At 44.6% G+C, this 22,103-nt stretch overlaps 1 protein-coding gene across 1 annotated transcript in view; it reads right to left on the bottom strand.

Annotated features, from left to right (window-relative positions):
• LOC144688610 (uncharacterized) overlaps positions 1-22,103 on the bottom strand; it is an 89,267-nt gene that overhangs the window by 47,838 nt on the left and 19,326 nt on the right. The window contains exons 3-7 of the mRNA XM_078555388.1: positions 8,706-8,792; positions 5,716-5,796; positions 4,849-4,935; positions 2,036-2,116; positions 1,169-1,255 (exon numbers count right to left, since the gene is read on the bottom strand). Of these exons, the coding sequence (XP_078411514.1) occupies positions 1,169-1,255; positions 2,036-2,116; positions 4,849-4,935; positions 5,716-5,796; positions 8,706-8,792 (423 nt within the window). The remainder of the gene's footprint in view (positions 1-1,168; positions 1,256-2,035; positions 2,117-4,848; positions 4,936-5,715; positions 5,797-8,705; positions 8,793-22,103) is intronic.

Genomic DNA, 22,103 nt, shown 5'->3' with positions numbered 1-22,103 from the left:
CAAGATTCCGAGGGGGCTTGTCAGGATAGATGTTGAGATGTTTCCACTAATGGGGGAATAAGTTACAGAATAAGGGGACACTCATTTAAAACTGAGATGCGAAGGAATTTCTTCTCTCCGAGGGTAGTGAATGTCTGGAATTCTCTACCTCGGAAAATTGTGGAGGCTAGATCACTGAAAGTATGTAAAGAGGAGGTAGATAGATTTTTGAAATATCGGGGAGTTGAGGGCAATGAGGAGCTGGCACGAAAGAGGAGTTGAGGCTTGGGGCAGATCAACCATGATCTTATTGAATGATGGGGCAGTTTTGAGGGGCTGAATGGCCTACTCCTCTTATTTCTTATGTTCTTTAGGGATGGAAATCTGCTGTCCTTACCTGAACTGACCTACATGTGACTCCAGACCCACAGGAATGTGGTTGAATTTTAATTGCCCTCTGAACAAGGGCAATTAGGATGGGCAATAAATGCTGGCCTGGCCAGAAACGTCCACAACCCACCAACAAATTTTTAAAAATTAACTCATTGTAAGAGGATGGTTTTTGAATCAGTTAAAATCTTGCTTACAGAATTCAGAGAATTATTACAGAACAGAAGGAGGTCATTTGGCCTGTCGAGTTTGCGCTGGGTCTCCGAAGGAGCAACTTACCTGGCATCATTCCCCTGCCTTGTCTCTGTAACCTACACATCCTTCCTTTTCAGATAGCAATCCAATTCTCTCTTGAATTCCTGGATTGATTATGCCTCCACCGCACACTCAGGCAGTGCATTCCAGATCCTAACCTCTTTAAAAATTCTTTCACAGGAGGTGGGTGTCAGAAAGATGCCTCTAAATCCATGCGGACTTCTTTGCTAACAATCTCTTGCGTGGAACTCTATCAGCTACTTTTCCTGAAGTCCTTTCGGAAAATATCACCGATGTTAGTGACCTTCTCAAAAAATGTCACCAAAATACTCAGCCATGACCAGCCCTTCACAAATGGATATTGACTCTCATTTCAGCTCATTCATGTCCAAATGCTCGATCATCTTCTCTGCCGATAGATTCTAGTAATGTTCCCAAAAGGCTATCGTCCTGATTTTAACTCAGGGCAGTAGTGTGGGTAAATGTGGGGACTTCTGTTCAAAGGCAGTGATCACGAAGGAGTAAAGTCTCAGCGCTGACTTACCAGCTGCACGGAGGTTCAAAGAGTCAGCACCACGAGCCTGGTTGGAGAGAGAATGTGTCTGTGGAGTAGGGATGGGTCTCCAGTTCCCTGGTTGGAAACACAACTTGGTATTAACACAAAAGCAGCTTCTTTCTGCCTCCCTCAACTAGACAGCACTGAATGTCATGAGAGGCCATTGTACATGTGAGCTTAGTCTAACAGAAAGTGCTCTCCTATAAAAGCACCGACACTGGCATTATATAAAAATTGCATGAAGCTTTAAGTACAGAGCTTGGTGAGAATTGAGCAGCATGCTACACAGCGACAACAGGAATTTGGCGAGAGTGGGAATTTGATGCCGAGAGGGTGAAGGTGCTAAGTCATTTAAACCAAGCGACAAATATAAATCAGCAAATATATGAATAATCACAGCAATTAATTAGTTTCTGGGGATATAATTAAAATTAACTAAACAGAGGATAGCATTAAAAGGATCCAAATTGCTTACATTAAAAAAATCTGGTATACATGAATGGTAAATGAATAATAAATGGCCTGCCCTTATTCTGAGACTGTGTCCCCTGGTTCTCGATCCCCCCCAGTCAGGGGAAACATCCTTCCCGCATCTACCCTGTCGAGCCTGTAAGAATTTTGTATGTTTGAATGAAATCATCGCTCATTCCTCTAAACTCCAGAGACTAAAGGCTCAGTCTATTTAATCTTTCCTCATACTTGAATTAGAAATATCTCTTTTAATTTTATTCTTTTATATTGTCAGATCATGACTGCATCTGACTGGTATTCCATTGTTCTTACTCAAAGGTTCAGCATTCTATTTCAATCATCCCCTTCATTGGGATTAATCAGAAGCCCGTTGCTAACACTTACCTTCTGTGTGTTCCCTCACTGGGGTAGTTTCACTCATGTGGGAGGGAGTAGTGACAATTCGTGGAGTTGGATTCTGCCAACCTGGGTGAAATAAACTGCATCAGTATTTTAAACTGAACGAATCACCTCCATTCTCCTGCAAGCAACCAAAACCTCCACTATGTAAGCTGCATCTCCTGACTGATTGATGATGATACCCGAGTTAGGTCAAACAGAGCCTCACGCGTTTGCAATAGTCATAGAAAGGCTGACCTCACCCAGCCCCCACATCCCCCATAACAAAGTGAATGGTTTTAATCAAGGGTTCAGCACAACAGAATTGAAGAGGTATTGTCCACAGAGAGTTGACACTTGGTTCCTCTTCACCATCATTAACCATCTCTTCAAACCCCTTTGTTTATGGGCTTCTTTGTCTCCAAGACTGGGGCCATCAATATGGCTGACCCTGCTGATAGGTCTCCTTCTCTATCCTTGCTCCCAACTTTGAGCAGTTCCTCCTTCACTCCAGCCATGACCCACCAACACTTGTAATTTCTTCTCCCATGTCCTCACACAGCTCATCTCTTCCACGAAATCTACAGCCTATAAGCAGCAGGGGAAAGAACAAGATGCCTGATGGAATGGTCACCGTTTGTATAATGAAGGAAGGAGGGTGCAGTAGCCATAGAAGGATAAATTTTGGGAGAAGGGATTGAAGGAAATATTTTGAAGCGATATGGGAACAGGCTGGGCAAATGTTATTTTCATTCATTTATTGTGAAACGGGGAAGTTATGTACTTCCAAACAAGTAATCCTTCCTGCACCTTCTCCCCACCAAATCTGCTCAACAAAATACTCTCCCTTAACCCCTCCACTGAGGAAGAATTCAACACACTCTTCCTCGTCCTAAATCCCCTGGTACAGATTGCAGAGGAACGCCACTTCTCACATCCCGCTAATGAGAGACTCTTCCCTTTACCCCTACTCACCGGGTTTATAGGGGAGGCAGTGGAGTAGTGGTATTGTCACTGGGCTATTTTTCCTGAAAGCCAGCATGGCAGATGGTGACATTTGAATTTGATTTTGAATTCAATGAAAAGCTGGAATTAAAAGTCTGATGATGACCACAAAACCATTGTCAATTGTTGTAAAAACCTATCACTAATCCATCGCTAAACCGATCATTAATCACCCATCAAAAACTTGGCAGATGGAGTTTAATGTAGGAACGTGTGAGGTCATGCACTTTGGTAGGAAAAATCTAAAGACAAACTATTATTTAAATGGAGAAAGACTTCAAAAAAGTGCAGAGGGATCTGGGTGTTCTTGTGCATGAAACACAAAAAGTTAGCATGCAGTTGAAGCAAGTAATTTAGAAGGCAAATAGAGTTTTGGCCTGTATTGCTGGTGGGATTGGAGCTTAAAAATAGGGAAGTCTTGTTACAACTGTACAGTGTGTTGGTGAGGCTGCATCTGGAGCACTTTGTACAGTTTTGGTCCCCGTATTTAAGAAAGGATATACTGGCTTTGGAGGCAGTTCAAAAGAGATACTGTAGGCCGATTCCTGGGATGAAGGGGTTGACTTATCAACAACGGCTAAACAGATTATCCCTTTATTCATTAGAGTTTAGGAAAATGAGGGGTGATCTTATTGAAACGTACAGGATTCCGAGGGGGCTTGTCAGGATCGATGTTGAGATGTTTCCACTAATGGGGGAATAAGTTACAGAATAATGGGACACTCATTTAAAACTGAGATGCGAAGGAATTTCTTCTCTCCGAGAGTAGTGAATGTCTGGAATTCTCTACCTCGGAAAATTGTGGAGGCTAGATCACTGAAAGTATGTAAAGAGGAGGTAGATAGATTTTTGAAATATCGGGGAGTTGAGGGCAATGAGGAGCTGGCACGAAAGAGGAGTTGAGGCTTGGGGCAGATCAGCCATGATCTTATTGAATGGTGGGGCAGGTTTGAGGGGCCGAATGGCCTACTCCTGCTCTTATTTCTTATGTTCTTTAGGGATGGAAATCTGTTGTCCTTACCTGAACTGACCTACATGTGACTCCAGACCCACAGCACTGTGGTTGAATTTTAATTGCCCTCTGAACAAGGGCAATTAGGATGGGCAATAAATGCTGGCCTGGCCAGAAACGTCCACAACCCACCAACAAATTTTTAAAAATTAACTCATTGTAAGAGGATGGTTTTTGAATCAGTTAAAATCTTGCTTACAGAATTCAGAGAATTATTACGGAACAGAAGGAGGTCATTTGGCCTGTCGAGTTTGCGCTGGGTCTCCGAAGGAGCAACTTACCTGGCATCATTCCCCTGCCTTGTCTCTGTAACCTACACATCCTTCCTTTTCAGATAGCAATCCAATTCTCTCTTGAATTCCTGGATTGATCCTGCCTCCACCGCACACTCAGGCAGTGCATTCCAGATCCTAACCTCTTTAAAAATTCTTTCACAGGAGGTGGGTGTCAGAAAGATGCCTCTAAATCCATGCGGACTTCTTTGCTAACAATCTGTTGCTTGGAACTCTATCAGTTACTTTTCCTGAAGTCCTTTCGGAAAATATCACCGATGTTATTGACCTTCTCAAAAAATGTCACCAAAATACTCAGCCATGACCAGCCCTTCACAAATGGATATTGACTCTCATTTCAGCTCATTCATGTCCAAATGCTCAATCATCTGTCTCTGCCAATAGATTATAGTAATGTTCCCTAAAGGCTATCGCCCTGACTTTAACTCAGGGCAGTAGTGTGGGTAAATGTGGGGCCTTTTGTTCAAAGGCAGTGATCACGAAGGAGTAAAGTCTCAGCGCTGACTTACCAGCTGCACGGAGGTTCAAAGAGTCAGCACCACGAGCCTGGTTGGAGAGAGAATGTGTCCGTGGAGCAGGGATGGGTCTCCAGTTCCCTGGTTGGAAACACAACTTGGTATTAACACAAAAGCAGCTTCTTTCTGCCTCCCTCAACTAGACAGCACTGAATGTCATGAGAGGCCATTGTACAGGTGAGCTTAGTCTAACAGAAATTGCTCTCCTATAAAAGCACCGACACTGGCATTATATAAAAATTGCATGAAGCTTTAAGTACAGAGCTTGGTGAGAATTGAGCAGCATGCTACACAGCGACAACAGGAATTTGGCGAGAGTGGGAATTTGATGCCGAGAGGGTGAAGGTGCTAAGTCATTTAAACCAAGTGACAAATATAAATCAGCAAATATATGAATAATCACAGCAATTAATTAGTTTCTGGGGATATAATTAAAATTAACTAAACAGGGGATAGCATTAAAAGGATCCAAATTGCTTACGTTAAAAAAATTTGGTATACATGAATGGTAAATGAATAATAAATGGCCTGCCCTTATTCTGAGACTGTGTCCCCTGGTTCTCGATCCCCCCCAGTCAGGGGAAACATCCTTCCCGCATCTACCCTGTCGAGCCTGTAAGAATTTTGTATGTTTGAATGAAATCATCGCTCATTCCTCTAAACTCCAGAGACTAAAGGCCCAGTCTATTTAATCTTTCCTCATACTTGAATTAGAAATACCTCTTTTAATTTTATTCTTTTATATTGTCAGATCATGACTGCATCTGACTGGTATTCCATTGTTCTTACTCAAAGGTTCAGCATTCTATTTCAATCATCCCCTTCATTGGGATTAATCAGAAGCCCATTGCTAACACTTACCTTCTGTGTGTTCCCTCACTGGGGTAGTTTCACTCATGTGGGAGGGAGTAGTGACAATTCGTGGAGTTGGATTCTGCCAACCTGGGTGAAATAAACTGCATCAGTATTTTAAACTGAACGAATCACCTCCATTCTCCTGCAAGCAACCAAAACCTCCACTATGTAAGCTGCATCTCCTGACTGATTGATGATGATACCCGAGTTAGGTCAAACAGAGCCTCACGCGTTTGCAATAGTCATAGAAAGGCTGACCTCACCCAGCCCCCACATCCCCCATAACAAAGTGAATGGTTTTAATCAAGGGTTCAGCACAACAGAATTGAAGAGGTATTGTCCACAGAGAGTTGACACTTGGTTCCTCTTCACCATCACTAACCATCTCTTCAAACCCCTTTGTTTATGGGCTTCTTTGTCTCCAAGACTGGGGCCATCAATATGGCTGACCCTGCTGATAGGTCTCCTTCTCTATCCTTGCTCCCAACTTTGAGCAGTTCCTCATTCACTCCAGCCATGACCCACCAACACTTGTAATTTCTTCTCCCATGTCCTCACACAGCTCATCTCTTCCATGAAATCTACATCCTATTTCCTAGACCTTCTCCAACCTACACTTGACCATTCATCTTCTGCTGCTGCTGAAGACAAAAAAACTTAAGAACGAGCTGCATCCACAAATAATAATGAACCCTGGAGTGAGGAGCTTGTGGTTGATTTTGAGCGGCATTTTAAAAGTGGGGAGAAAAGCAGCGGGGGAAAGAATTTAGTGAAGAAGTTCCAAAGAGTGAGGGCAAGATGCCTGATGGAATGGTCACCATTTGTATAATGAAGGAAGGAGGGTGCAGTAGCCATAGATGGAAAGGTTTTGGGAGAAGGAATTGAAGGAAATGTTTTGATGCGATATGGGAGCAGGCTGGGCAAATGTTATTTTCATTCATTTGTTGTGAAACGGGGAAGTTATGTACTTCCAATCAAGTAATCCTTCCTGCACCTTCGCCCCACCAAACCTGCTCAACAAAATACTCTCCCTTAACCCCTCCACTGAGGAAGAATTCAACACACTCTTCCTCGTCCTAAATCCCCTGGTACAGATTGCAGAGGAACGCCATTTCTCACATCCCGCTAATGGGAGAGTCTTCCCTTTACCCCTACTCACCGGGTTTATAGGGGAGGCAGTGGTATTGTCACTGGGCTATTTTTCCTGAAAGCCAGCATGGCAGATGGTGACATTTGAATTTGATTTTGAATTCAATGAAAAGCTGGAATTAAAAGTCTGATGATTACCACAAAACCATTGTCAATTGTTGTAAAAACCCATCACTAATCCATCGCTAAACCGATCATTAATCACCCATCAAAAACTTGGCAGATGGAGTTTAATGTAGGAACGTGTGAGGTCATGCACTTTGGTAGGAAAAATCAAAAGACAAACTATTATTTAAATGGAGAAAGACTCCAAAAAAGTGCAGAGGGATCTGGGTGTTCTTGTGCATGAAACACAAAAAGTTAACATGCTGGTCCAGCAAGTAATTCAGAAGGCAAATGGAGTTTTGGCCTGTATTGCTGGTGGGATTGGAGTTTAAAAATAGGGAAGTCTTGTTAAAACTGTACAGTGTGTTGTTGAGGCTGCACCTGGAGTACTGAGCACAGTTTTGGTCCCCGTATTTAAGAAAGGATATACTGGCATTGGAGGCAGTTTAAAAGAGATTCTCTAGGCCGATTCCTGGGATGAAGGAGTTGACTTATCAACAACGGCTAAACATATTATGCCTTTATTCATTAGAGTTTAGGAAAATGAGGGGTGATCTTATTGAAACGTACAAGATTCCGAGGGGGCTTGTCAGGATTGATGTTGAGATGTTTCCACTAATGGGGGACATAGTTACAGACTAAGGGGACACTCATTTAATACTGAGATACAAAGGAATTTCTTCTCTCCGAGGGCAGTGAATGTCTGGAATTATCTACCTCGGAGAGTTGTGGAGGCTAGATCACTGAAGGTATGTAAAGAGGAGGTAGATAGATTTTTGAAATATCGGGGAGTTGAGGGCAATGAGGAGCTGGCACGAAAGAGGAGTTGAGGCTTGGGGCAGATCAGCCATGATCTTATTGAATGGTGGGGCAGGTTTGAGGGGCCGAATGGCCTACTCCTGCTCTTATTTCTTTTGTTCTTTAGGGATGGAAATCTGCTGTCCTTACCTGAACTGACCTACATGTGACTCCAGACCCACAGCACTGTGGTTGAATCTTAATTGCCCTCTGAACAAGGGCAATTAGGATGGGCAATAAATGCTGGCCTGGCCAGAAACGTTCACAACCCACCAACAAATTTTTAAAAATTAACTCATTGTAAGAGGATGGTTTTTGAATCAGTTAAAATCTTGCCTACAGAATTCAGAGAATTATTACGGAACAGAAGGAGGTCATTTGGCCTGTCGAGTTTGCGCTGGCTCTCCGAAGGAGCAACTTACCTGGTGTCATTCCCCTGCCTTGTCTCTGTAACCTACACATCCTTCCTTTTCAGATAGCAATCCAATTCTCTCTCGAATGCCTGGATTGATTATGCCTCCACCACACACTCAGGCAGTGCATTCCAGATCCTAACCTCTTTAAAAATTCTTTCACAGGAGGTGGGTGTCAGAAAGATGCCTCTAAATCCATGCGGACTTCTTTGCTAACAATCTCTTGCGTGGAACTCTTATCAGTTACTTTTCCTGAAGTCCTTTCGGAAAATATCACCGATGTTAGTGACCTTCTCAAAAAATGTCACCAAAATACTCAGCCATGACCAGCCCTTCACAAATGGATATTGACTCTCATTTCAGCTCATTCATGTCCAAATGCTCAATCATCTGTCTCTGCCGATAGATTCTAGTAATGTTCCCAAAAGGCTATCGCCCTGATTTTAACTCAGGGCAGTAGTGTGGGTAAATGTGGGGCCTTTTGTTCAAAGGCAGTGATCACGAAGGAGTAAAGTCTCAATGCTGACTTACCAGCTGCACGGAGGTTCAAAGAGTCAGCACCACGAGCCTGGTTGGAGAGAGAATGTGTCCGTGGAGCAGGGATGGGTCTCCAGTTCCCTGGTTGGAAACACAACTTGGTATTAACACAAAAGCAGCTTCTTTCTGCCTCCCTCAACCAGACAGCACTGAATGTCATGAGAGGCCATTGTACAGGTGAGCTTAGTCTATAAAAGCACCAACACTGGCATTATATAAAAATTGCATGAAGCTTTAAGCACAGAGCTTGGTGAGAATTGAGCAGCATGCTACACAGCGACAACAGGAATTTGGCGAGAGTGGGAATTTGATGCCGAGAGGGTGAAGGTGCTAAGTCATTTAAACCAAGTGACAAATATAAATCAGCAAATATATGAATAATCACAGCAATTAATTAGTTTCTGGGGATAAAATTAACGAAACAGAGGATACTATTAAAAGGATCCAAATTGCTTTACATTAAAATAATCTGTTACACATAAATAGTACATGAATAATAAATAAGAGTATGTGGATCGTAAACTAAAAATATATATAATGCAAGTGGATCGTCATTTAAACAAAATTTCGGGGAGCTGAGATCAGCGGTCTGCAATTCCTGTCCCTTGTGGGAAATCCAGGATGTAGGAACTCTGGACTCCAGGCACAGTCCATGTGCCCTGGATAACCACACCAGCAAATGCCTCCATTGCTTGAGCTTGAGTTTCTGAGCTTAAGTGGGGGCTGAAGTCATTGCAGGGCATTCAGAGGGTATCAAAGCAGTAGGATTAAAAATTTGGCAGTGGGAAGGACTTCAGATTCCTGGGGCCGTTGGGACCAGCTCTGTGGTAGGAGAGATCTGTCCGAGATTGACCAGTTGCACCTTAATTGGTCTGGGACCAATGACCTCATGGGAAGATTAACGAATGCTGTGGGGGAGAGTTTGGCTGGAGGTTGAGCACCAAGATAAAATATTAGAGAGCAGAAACTAGGTGCACTGAGGACTGAGACAAATAGCTCAGAGACCGATCAGACAGGGGCAAATGTGAAGCAATCTAAGACATGTTTGAAGTAATTATGTGTAAATGCACTTCACGTGATCAATAAGATTGGTGAGCTACAGGCCCAAGTCACTACATGCACTATGAGCAGGATGTCACACCTGCCCAGGGTGTTCAGGGAGTAATTCTTTGACCTGAACCTGTAGGATCGGAATCCCCTCCAACTGGGAAGTTTATGAAATTTTAAAAATCCAGGCCCATGGACATGTGATGACCTCATGTTTTAGAACTATAAAATACAAAATCGCAGCTGCAGCCAGCAGCACAGGGCTGGGCAGCAAGGGGTTAATTCAGACATTCTGTGAAAAAACAGTGGCACATCAAAAGGGTTTGGACATTGACTGACTGCTATCCGAGTGTTTATGGTACCAGGGAAATGCTATTATCTGCTATTGACTAGCACAATTAAGAGTCTGATCATCCAACACAATGGCACAAGGGACATGTTATCAATACAATACACTCAGGGAAGGGTAATGCCCCTAAGGCCTGCACCACAAATGATAGTTGCAATGCCAGATCCCAGTACAATGACTGGTTCCTCTCAGAGAGAGGAGTAGGGTCATTCAAACCTTCATCAGCCCAGGAGCCAGGTGCTGATACTGTTTTGCCTCAAACAGCAGGAGAATTGTTCATTCAGTGAGAACTGAGGTTATTTATCTGGGATATATCTCCCATGGAAAAACCCTGTATTGTTTCAGCCAGCATGATTTGATCACATTCGACGAAACTACACGTGGAATAAACTTAACGACGGGACATTGGAACAGCAGGAACAACAGGAGAGAGCGAGAGGAGGACCCTGGGACAGTCAGCCAGCAGCACCTAGAGGAGAGTGTGAGAGGAGGACTCTGGGACAGGCAGTCAGCAGCACCTAGAGGAGAGTGCGAGAGGAGGGCCCTGGGACAGGCAGACAGCAGGACCTAGAGGAGAGTGTAAGGGGAGGACTCTGGGACAGGGAGTCAGCAGCAGCTAGAGGAGAGAGCAAGAGGAGGACTCTGGGACAGGCAGTCAGCAGCAGCGAGAGGAGAGAGCAAGAGGAGTGTCCTCTGCAGTCACCGTCGCCAAGTGTAAAACAAAGAGTGGCATCACAGGAAAACCATAAGTTCAATGGTTGGTAAGTAACTACTAGTTTGAACGACCTATTCTAAATTGATTTCAGATTAAGGGTGACTACTGGGGCCCAGGATCGGAGGCCTTCAGCTTCAACTCAGCAGAGAGAGCAAGTTCCAATTGATTTTAAAAAGCGTATTTTGAATCTCTATTCTAACTTGCTTTCAGATTAAAGGTAAATAGGAGAAATATTTTACAGATTGATAAACTAAAGACCAGTAGGAAATTTAAAAACAAATTGAAAAACTAATTAAATAAAATAGAGATGCAGAGCCAGGCAATGTAGCTGCATCATGTTGGAGCTGGTGGACCCCATTGTGGTTCCTGGTAACCACATCTGTAGCAAATGTTGGTTGCTCGAGGAACTCCGGCTCAGAGTTGATGAGCTGGAGCCTGAGCTTCGGACACTGCGACACATCAGGGAGGGGGAGAGTTATCTGGACACTGTGTTTCAAGAGACAGTCACACCCCTTAGATTAACTACTTTAAATTCGGCCAGTGGTCAGGGACTGGAGGGTGTGACTATGAGTGAGGCAGGTAGAGGGATCCAGGAAGTAGCACTGCAGGAGCCTCAGCCCTTGCCTTTATCCAACAGGTTCGAGATTCTTGCTCCCTGTGTGGATGAGAGCGGGGACTGTAGGGAGGATGAGCAAACTGACCATAGCACCGTGGTATAGGGAGCCATTCAAGTGGGTGGAGAAAAGAGAAATGTAGTTGTAATTGGGGATATTATAGTTAGGAGAATAGTGGGGGTGAGGGTTCAGTTGCATGGAAATACAAAAAATCAAAGTTTAAGGAGAGGGTAAGAGTGCAGGTTAGTGACGAGGCTGATTGCTATCAAAAAGTAAAAGGAAGGGACAGAGTGTGTGAACGCCATATTGCACCAAAGAATCATATAAGAGTAGGGAAAATTGACAATAGGGCAAACTGAAAGGCTTTGTATCTGAATGCGCATAGCATTCGGAATAAAACTAATGAGTTCAAAGTGCAAATGGAGATAAATAGGTATGATTTGGTGGTGATTACTGAGACGTGGTTACAGGGAGAACAGGTTTGGGAGTTGAATATCCAAGGGTACTCAGTGTTTAGGAAGGATAGGCAGGAAAGAAAAGGAGGTGGTGCAGCTTTGTTAGTAAAGGAAGAGATCAGTGCTATAGTGAGGAATGATACAGGCACTGGAGAGCAAGACGTAGAGTCAGTCTGGGTAGAAATAAGAAATAGCAAGGGAAAGAAGTCCCTGGTGGGAGTAATCTATAGGCCCCCAAACAATAGTTTAGCAGTCGGGCACAGTATAAACCAGGAAATACTGGGAGCATGTAAGAAAGGCACGGCAATAATCATGGGTGATTTTAATATGCATATAGACTGGACTAGTCAAATTGGCAAGGGTAGTCTTGAGGGAGAGTTCATAGTGTGTATTAGAGATTGTTTCTTGGAGCAATATGTTGTGGAACCAACCAAGCAGCAGGCTATTCTGGATTTGGTTTTGTGTAATGAGATAGGATTAATTAATGATCTCATAGTAAAGGATCCTCAAGGGAAGAGTGATCATAGCATGCTAGAATTTCAAGTTCAGTTTGAGAGCGAGAAATGTGAGTCCCACACTAGTGTTCTGGAGTTAAACAAAGGAAACTACATAGGCATGAGGGCAGATTTGGCCCTACTGGACTGGGCAGGAAGACTACAAGGGAGGACAGTTGATGAACAGTGGCAGATATTTAAGGAGATATTCAATTCCTCCCAAGTAAAATATATCCCAATGAGGAAGAAAGATGGTGTGAGGGGGAAAAAGCATCCATGGCTAAGCAAGGAAGTTAAAGATAACTTAAAGGCAAAAACTAAGGCATACCAAATTGCAACGATCAGTGGCAGGCTGGAAGATTGGGAAACTTTTAAAGATCAACAAAGGATTACTAAAAAAAAATAAAAAGATCAAAGGTAAATTATGAAAGAAAACTAACGCAAAATGTAAAAACTGATAGCAAAAGCTTCGACAAGTATATAAAAGGAAAGAGAGTCGCTAAAGTGAATGTTAGTCCCTTGAAGGACGAGACTAGGGAGTTAATAGTGGGGAATGCAGAAATGGCAGAGACCCTTAATCAATATTTTGCCTCAGTTTTCACAGTGGAGGACACTAGTACCATCCCAGTAGTAACAGATAGTGCAGAGGGTACAGAGAAGGGGGAATTTAGAACAATCACCATCACTAGAGAAAAAGTACTGAGCAAGATATTGGGACCTGATGGCCTACATCCCAGGGTCTTAAAGGAAGTGACAGTGGAGATAGTGGATGCATTGGCTATAATATTCCAAAATTCCCTGGATTCTGGAAAGGTTCCAGTGGGTTGGAAAAATGCTAATATAACACCCTAATTCAAAAAGGAGGGAGGCAGAAGGTAGGAAACTATAGACCAGTTAGCTTAACATCTGTTGTTGGGAAATTGTTGAAATTCATTATTAAGGAAGTAGTAATGGGGCATTTGGAAAGTCAAAATGCAATCCATCAGAGTCAGCGTGGTTTTATGAAGAGTGAATCATGTTTGACTAATTTGCTAGAGTTCTTTGAAGATGTGACAAGCAAACTGAATAATAGCGATCCTGTAGATGTAGTATATCTGGACTTTCAGAAGGCCTTTGATAAGGTGCCACACAACAGATTAATATACAAGATAAGATCACACGGAGTTAGGGGTAATATATTAGCTTGGATAGAGGATTGGCTAACCAACAGAAAGCAGAGAGTCAGGATAAATGGGTCTTTTTCTGGATGACAAGCTGTAACTAGTGGGGTGCCTCAGGGTCCTTGGGCCCCTACTATTTACAATCTATATTAATGACTTGGATTCAGGGATAGTTAAATTTGCAGATGACACCAAAATAGGTGGGAAAGTAAGTTGCAATGAAGAAATAAGAAATTTATAAATGCATATGAACAGGTTAGGTGAATGGGCCAAAATTTGGCAGATGGAGTTTAACGTGGATAAGTGTGAGGTTATCCATTTTGGCCAGAAGAATAAAAAGGCGACTTATTTAAATGGAGAGAAACTTCAGAATGCTTCAGTGCAGAGGGATCTGGGTGTCCTCATGCATGAATGAGCTAGTATGCAGGTACAGCAGATAATAAGGAAGGCAAATGGAATTTTGGCATTTATTGCTAAAGGAATAGAGTATAAAAATAGGGAAGTGTTGCAACTGTTCAAGGCATTGGTGAGACCCCACCTGGAGTACTGTGCACAGTTTTGGTCCCCTTACTTGAGGAAGGATGTATTTGCATTGGAGGCGGTTCAGAGGAGGTTCACTAGATTGATTCCAGAGATCCGGGGCTTGTCCTGTGAGGAGAGATTGAGCAGTTTACGCCTATACTTGCTAGAGTTTAGAAGGATGAGAGGAGATCTAATTGAGGTATATAAGATGCTAAAGGGGATAGACAAAGTAGACATGGAGCAGATGTTTCCCCTTGTGGGGCATTCTAGAATGAGAGGCCATAGTTTTAGGCTAAGGGGTGGTAGATTTAAATCAGAGATGAGGAGGAATTACTTTTCTCAAAGGGTCGTGAATCTGTGGAATCCACTATCTCAGAGTGCAGTGGATGCTGGGACGCTGAATAAATTTAAGGGGGAGATAGACAGATTTTTAATTAGTAACGGGTTGAAAGGTTATGGGGAGAGGGCGGGAAATTGGAGTTGAGGCCGAAATGAGATCAGCCATGATCGTATTGAACGGTGGGGCAGGCTCGAGGGGCTGAATTGCCGACTCCTGCTCCTAGTTCTTATGTTCTTATGATATGCCTGAGCTAAATTATTATAAAAAAGTCGAGCATATCAGAGTTTCTTTGCTGCAATCGGGAGAAGGGTCAGGACTGGTCACCTAGGCTTAGGACCTACAATCAACACCAGACAGACCAGTTGTGTTGGGAATTGTAAGTGGTTTCAGCCAAATTGTAGTGATATTGGTCTGAGGGTTCTGTAAGGGTTTGGGGTAAAAGCGTGGTGTTTTTGCCAGTGATTTGTAAGGCCAGAATTGTCTGCTCGTTGGGCAGACACATGCCTGACCCAAACACACATAATATGACGTGCGATGACGCCGGACAAGCTTCCCGATGTCACCATGCACTTGCGCGATACTTTGGCGGGTGCGTGCGGCAGTTGGCAGCACGCCCGCCGACAATTAACAGGCCTTTTTAGGCAATTAACAACCTAATTGAATTAAATTTTTCACTGCCCATCCAACCTTACATTTGGCAGGCAGGCAGGCGAAAAAGCCAAGTGGCCTTTGCAGTTTTTTTGCGAAACCTCATCCACGGGCGGCATGAGGTTTCGATCCATCACTTAAAACAAAATTTTTTAAAATGTTAGAAATTAGTGTGAAAAATTAAAAACAAAGAATTTGAAGGTGTTAAAAAAAACATGTCTCCTCGTGTGTCACAAGGGGACATGTTTTTTAACACCTTACAATTCCTTGTTTTAATTTTTTTTTACATCTTCATCTGTTTGAGGCAGCTCTGCTTCAGGGAGCATTTCCTGTGTGTGTGCGCAAAGTTCCCCCGCTCGCCCTCCTCCCCCCTGACACATAGGCAGCGCTGCAGCATGCGTTTCACACTGGGGTGGGCATTAGTTGGCAGTCGCGGCTCGATCGCGGGCGGAGGTCGACTTCCTAACCGCTCCCGCCCGCCCGACGAGGAGAAAATCCTGGCGTCAAGTGTTTTCTTTCCATCTATATCGTAGTAATATTGGTCTGAGGGTTTCGGAAGTTTTTGGGACCAGATGTAGTACTTTGTCTATGCTTTGTAAGTTTTAAACTAAGCCGTGGTGACTTTGGGTTGGGTTCACTGGGATTTGGGGTGTCAGGTTCAGCCGGCCACAGGAGGTTTTGTACTGAGGACGTGTTGTTTTAATTTTGGGGTTTTTCCTGTGTTATTTTCATTAATCATAGAAGTACCTGTATTAGGGGTATTAGTGGGTTCAATAGAGGGCGGCGATGGTGTCGCTGGACTAGAGACCCAGGATAATGCTCTGGGGATCCAGGTTTGAATCCTGCCATGGCAGATGGTGGAATTTGAATTCACTTAAAATTAAAAGTCTAATGAAACCATTGTTGATTGTTGTAAAAACCCATCTGGTTCACTAATGCTCTTTAGGGAAGGAAATCTGCCATCCTTACTTGGTTTGGCCTCACCTCCATGTGACTCCAGATCCACAGTGTGGTTGACTGAAATGCCCTCTGAAATGGCCGAGCAAGCCAGTTATACAAACTGCCACAAAGTCACAAACTGGACAGACCACCCGGCATCGACCTAGGCACTGGAAATGACAACGGCAATCTCAGCCCTGTCGACCCTGCAAAGTCCTCCTTACTAATATCTGGAGGCCAAAATTGGGAGAGCTGTCTCACAGGCTAGTCAAGCAATAGCCTGACATAGTCATCCTCACGGAATCATACCTTACAGATAATGTCCGAGACTCCACCATTACTATCCCTGGGTATGTCCTGTCCCACCAGCAGGACAGACCCAGCAGAGGTGGCAGCACAGTGGTATACAGTCAGGAGGGAGTTGCCCTGGGAGTCCTCAACATCAAATCTGGACTCCATGAAGTCTCATGGCATCAGGTCAAACATGGGCAAGGAAACCTCCTGCTGATTACCATGTGTTGCCCTCCCTCACCTGATGAATCAGGGCTCCTCTTATGTTGAACACCACTTGGAGGAAGCACTGAGGGTGGCAAGGGTGCAGAATGTACTCTGGGCGGGGACTTCAATGTCCATCACTGAGAGTGGCTCAGTAGCACCACTACTAAGCAAGCTGGCCAAGTCCTAAATTACATAGCTGCTAGACTGGGTTTGTGGCAGGTGGTGAGGGAACCAACAAAAGGGAAAAACATGCTTGACCTCATCCTCACCAACCTGCCTGCCCCAGATGCATCTTTACATGACAGCATCTGTAGGAGTGACCACTGCACAGTCGTTGTGGAGACAAAGCCCCGCCTTCACCTTGAGGATACCCTCCATCATGTTGTGTGGCACTACCATCGTGCTAAATGGGATAGTTTTCGAACAGATCTAGCAACTCAGGACTGGGCATCCATGATGGCTGTGGGCCACCAGCAGCAGCAGAATTGGACTTGAACACAATCTGTAACCTGATGGCCCAGCATATCCCCCACTCTACCATTACCATCAAGCCAGGGGATCAACCCTGGTTCAATGAAGAGTGCAGGAAAGCATGCCAGGAGCAGCACCAGGCATACCTAAAAATGAGGTGTCAACCTGGTGAAACTACAACACAGGTCTACTTGCATGCCAAACAACATAAGCAACAAATGATAGACAGAGCTGTGATCCCATAACCAACGGAAAGGATCTAAGCTCTGCAGTCCTGCCACATCCAGTTGTGAATGGTGGTGGACAATTAAACAACTCACTGGAGGAGGAGCTTCCACAAATATCCCCATCCTCGATGATGGGGGAGCCCAGCACATCAGTGCAAAAGATAAGGCTGAAGCTTTTGCAACAATTTTCGGCCTGAAGTGCAGATTGGATAATCCATCTCGGCCTCCTTCAGAGGTCCCCAGCATCACAGGTGCCAGTCTTCAGCCAATTCAATCCATTCCACGTGATATCAAGAAACGGCTGAAGGCACTGGAAACTGCAAAGGCTATGGGCCCTGACAATATTCCGGCAATAGTACTGAAGACTTGTGCCCCAGAACTTGCCATGCCCCTAGCCAAGTTTTTCCAGTACAGCTACAACACTGACATTTCCCGGCTATGTGGAAAATTGCCCAGGTATGTCCTGTACACAAAAAGCAGGACAAATCCAACCCAGCCAATTACCGCCCCATCAGCCAATTCTTGATCATCAGTTAAGTAATGGAGGGGGTCATCAATAGTACTATCAAGTGGCACTTGCTTAGCAATAACCTGCTCACTGAAGTCCAGTTTGGGTTCCACCAGGGCCGCTCAGCTCCTGACCTCATTCCAGCTTTGTTACAAACATGGGTGAAAGAGCTGAACCCCCGAGATGAGGTGAGAGTGACTGCCCTTGACATCAAGGCAGCATTGGACAGAGTGTGACATCAAGGAGCCCTAGCAAAACTGGAGCCAATGGGAATCAGGGGGAAAACTCCACTGGTTGGAGTCATACCTAGCACAAAGGAAGATGGTTGTGGTTGTTGGAGGTCAGTCATCTCAGCTCCAGGACATCGCTGCAGGAGTTCCTCAGAGTAGTGTCCTTGGACCAACCATCTTCAGCTGCTTCATCAATGACCTTCCTTCCATCATAAGGCAATAAGTAGGGATGTTCGCTGATGATTGCACAATGTTCAGCACCATTTGTGATTCCTCAGACACTGAAGCAGTCCATGTCCAAATGCAGCAAGACCTGGACAATATCCAGGCTTGGGCTGACAAGTGGCAAAAAACATTTGCGCCTCACAAGTGTCAGGCAATGACCATGCCCAACAAGAGAGAATTTAACCATCACCCCTTGATGTTCAATGGCATTACCATCATTGAATCCCCCACTATTAATGTCCTGGGGGTTACCATTGACCAGAAACTGAGCTGGACTAGCCATATAAATACTGTGGCTACAACAGCAGGTCAGAAGCTAGGAATCCTGCAGCGAGTAACTCACCTCCTGACTCCACAATGCCTGTCCACCATCTACAAGGCATAAGTCAGGAGTGTGATGGAATACTTCCCACTTGCCTGGATGAGTGCAGCTCCCACAACACTCAAGAAGCTTGACACCATCCAGGACAAAGCAGCCCACTTGATTGGCATCACATCCACAAACATCCACTCCCTCCACCACCGACACACAGTAGCAGCAGTGCGTACCATCTACAAGATGCACTGCAGGAATTCACCAAGGCTCCTTAGACAGCACCTTCCAAACCCACGACCACTACCATCTAGGGGGACAAGGGCAGCAGATAAATGGGAACACCACCAACCGGAAGTCCCCCTCCAAGTCACTCACCATCCTGACTTGGAATTATATCACCATTCCTCCACTGTCGCTGGGTCAAAATCCTGGAACTCCTTTGCTAACAGCACTGTGGGTGTACCTACACCACATGGACTGCAGCAGTTCAAGAAGGCAGCTCACCACCGCCTTCTCAAGGGCAACCAGGGATGGGCAATAAATGCTGGCCCAGCCAGCGAAGCCCACATCCCGTGAGTGAATAAAAAAAACATTAAACTCTTGTTTGATCCAAGCACTGTGTCTGTGTAATTTTGTTCTTTATAAACCCTGAAGTCCACGAACCATTTAAAAGGGGGCAACAGGAACCCTATCAAACCTCAGCAAGGACGATGTGTGAGCCATTTGCCCATCAGTGAGGGCATCTGCTGCAGCCACAACTGCAATCCCATAAATGGACAAAGATTGCATTGCCTGTGGCTGTGAAGTTAGCTGTGGGTGATTAGTTTTTATGGGACTGGCTCATTCCATGCCATTGGGGGAGCTATTTGCAACATCTTGTAGTTTGTCATCCACTGCTGAGGCTCCGGTTTCAGAAAGCTAACATAATTAACTCCATGCCATTCCCTCTTGCAAGATACAAGCAGAGGAAGAGAGTATGCTGCTCCTCTAGGATCGCAGGCACGCCCAGGGTGTCTAGACTGCATGCACATTGCTCTGTGGGCACCACATGTCAACTCAGTCTGATACCGGAACCAAAAAGAATTCCACTGCTGATCATCCAGCTAGTTTGTGACCGTACACACCAAATCATGCAGATCAATGCCCAGTATCCTGGCAGCAGGAATAATGCCTTCATTCTGCCACAGTCCACTGTACCAGCTGAACCACCACAGAAACATCTTCACAGAATATTAACAGCACAGAAGGAGGCCATTCACCTCATCACGTCTACACTGGCTCTCCAAATGAGCATTATGAACTAGTGCCATTGCCCTGCTTTTTCCCTGTACCCTTGTACATTGTTTCTATTCAAATAATCATCTAATACCCTCTTGAATGCGTTGATTGAACCTGCCTCCACCACAATTCCAGGCAGTGCATTCCAGACCCAAACCACTTCTGTGAAAAGTTTTTTCTCACATCACATTTGCTCCTTCTGCAAATCACTTTAAATCTGTGCCCTCACGTTCTTGGTCCTTTTACAAGTGGGAACAGCTTCTCCCTATCTACTCTGTCCAGCCCCCTCATGATTTTGAACATGTCTGAAATCTCCCCTTCGCTTTCTCTCCAAGGGGAACAGTCCCAACCTCTCTAATCTATCCTCATAGCTGAAGTTTCTCATCCCTGGAACCATTCTTGGAAACCTCTTCTGCACTCCCTCCAATGTGTTCACATCCTTCCTAGAATGTGGTTCCCAGAACTGTACACAATATTCCAGCTAAGGTCTAATGAGTGTCTTATATAAATTCAGCATAACCTCCTTGCTCTTGTACTCTATGCCCCTATTAATAAATCGCAGGATACTAGATGCTTTATTAACTGCTCTCTCTACCTGGCATGCTACCTTCAATGACCTATGCACATATACACCCAAGTCTTTCTGCTCCTGCACCCTCTTCAAAATTTCACCCCTTATTTCATACTGTCTGTCCATGTTCTTCCTACCAAAATGCATCACCTCACACTTCTGTGATTCCAAACCGCAATGTGCAATTAGGATTATCTGCTGACCCCAGGCTGAAAACTCCAGTGTGTATCCCACACACAACCCAAAAGTAAAAAAAAACAGCTCAGACCAGTACTCTCATTTCCCAGTTTTTTACTGGTGTTCCATTTTAAGGTATACAAGACCAGTTTGGACCAGTATTCTTATTTCCCAGTTTTTTACTGGCTTTTCCTTCCGGGAAGTGAGCCGCATGTCCATAATAAAAGCAATAGTGCTGCACAGGATGTGATCTCTGGGGTACTGAAACAACATTTCAGTTCCCATGACAAGAAGAAGGGGGAGAACAGGAAGGGAGGTAAATGTCACTTCCTGTCTGGATAGTCCGTGAGGCGTTCATTGGAGTACAATTCACCGTCAGTGAATTCAACCTTCCCTGTCTAACTGACCATCACAGCTTGTTCACAATGCAAAAGTAAAAGCCACTTGAAAATAAATAATTCAAATCAAATTTCTAAATGAAATGTTGCGATATGATATACAAAAGGTTAACCAGTCGCTCTGTACCTGTCTTCCACTAGTCAGTCTTTGTCTGTTCTGGTGGTCAGAGCTGCTGTAGTGCAGCAGCACGGGCTGGTGGAAGGCTGCTGACTTTCAGTGCAGGAGGCTGCAAGTGGCCTTGGAGGATGAGTTTAGAATCTCAGCAAAGGTGACAAAGGCTGACTGGTTGACAAGCAAGGGCAGTGGCAGTGGTGGGAGAATGAATGCTGTCACGCTGAGAGAGGGCAACAGGGTTGTGATTCCACTTGGCCCAGGGTGAAGATCAGATTGCTGGATTTGCTGTGATACCGTGTAAGCCCCTCTGCACGCTGCAATCCACAAGCACGACGACAGCAGTCTGAGCTTCCACTGCGGCACACAGACACTAGGTGACTGCTGCTTGTGCTGTAATGGAAGCTACGACATCGCCTGCCATGGCCTCAGTAATGAGGTTGCGTTTTGGTCCCTGTACCTAAGGAAAGATGCACTGGTATTGGAGGCAGTCCAGAGAAGGTTCACTAGGTTGATCCCAGGTATGAAGGGATTTTCTTCTGAGGAGAGGTTGAGTAAGTTGGGCCTGTGCTCACTGGAGTTTAGAAGAATGAGAGGCGACCTTATTGAAACATGTAAGATTCTCAGGGGGGTTTGACAAGATATGTGCTGAGAGGCTGTTTCCCCTTCTGGGAGAGTCTAGGACCAGAGGGCATAATCTCAGAGTAAGGGGTCGCCCATTTAAAACAAAGATGAGGAGGAATTTCTTCTCTCAGCGGGTAGTGAATCTGGAATTCTTTACCGCAGAGGGCTGTAGAGGCTGCGTCATTAAGTATATTCAAGGCTGAGATAGACAGATTTTTAGTCAGTAAGGGAATCAAAGGTCATGAGGAAAAGGCAGGAAAGTAGAGTTGAGGATTATCAGATCAGCCATGATCTCATTGAACGGCAGAGCAGACTCGATGGGCTAAATGGCTTACTTCTGCACCTACATCTTATGGTTCCTAAAGAGAATTGCTCTCTCCAGTCAGACGGTGAAGAGTCAATCTCCTGGGAGCAGGAATTGGTCTCTGACAGTCTATGTGGAAATGAAAATACTTCAATCAGTTTAGCACAGTG

The sequence above is a fragment of the Cetorhinus maximus genome, chromosome 1 (genome assembly GCF_964194155.1).
Source record: "Cetorhinus maximus chromosome 1, sCetMax3.hap1.1, whole genome shotgun sequence".
NCBI classification, from domain to species: Eukaryota; Metazoa; Chordata; class Chondrichthyes; order Lamniformes; family Cetorhinidae; genus Cetorhinus; species Cetorhinus maximus.
The sequence above is the reverse complement of the archived record's forward strand: the minus strand, read 5'-3'. Positions and strand labels throughout refer to the sequence as shown.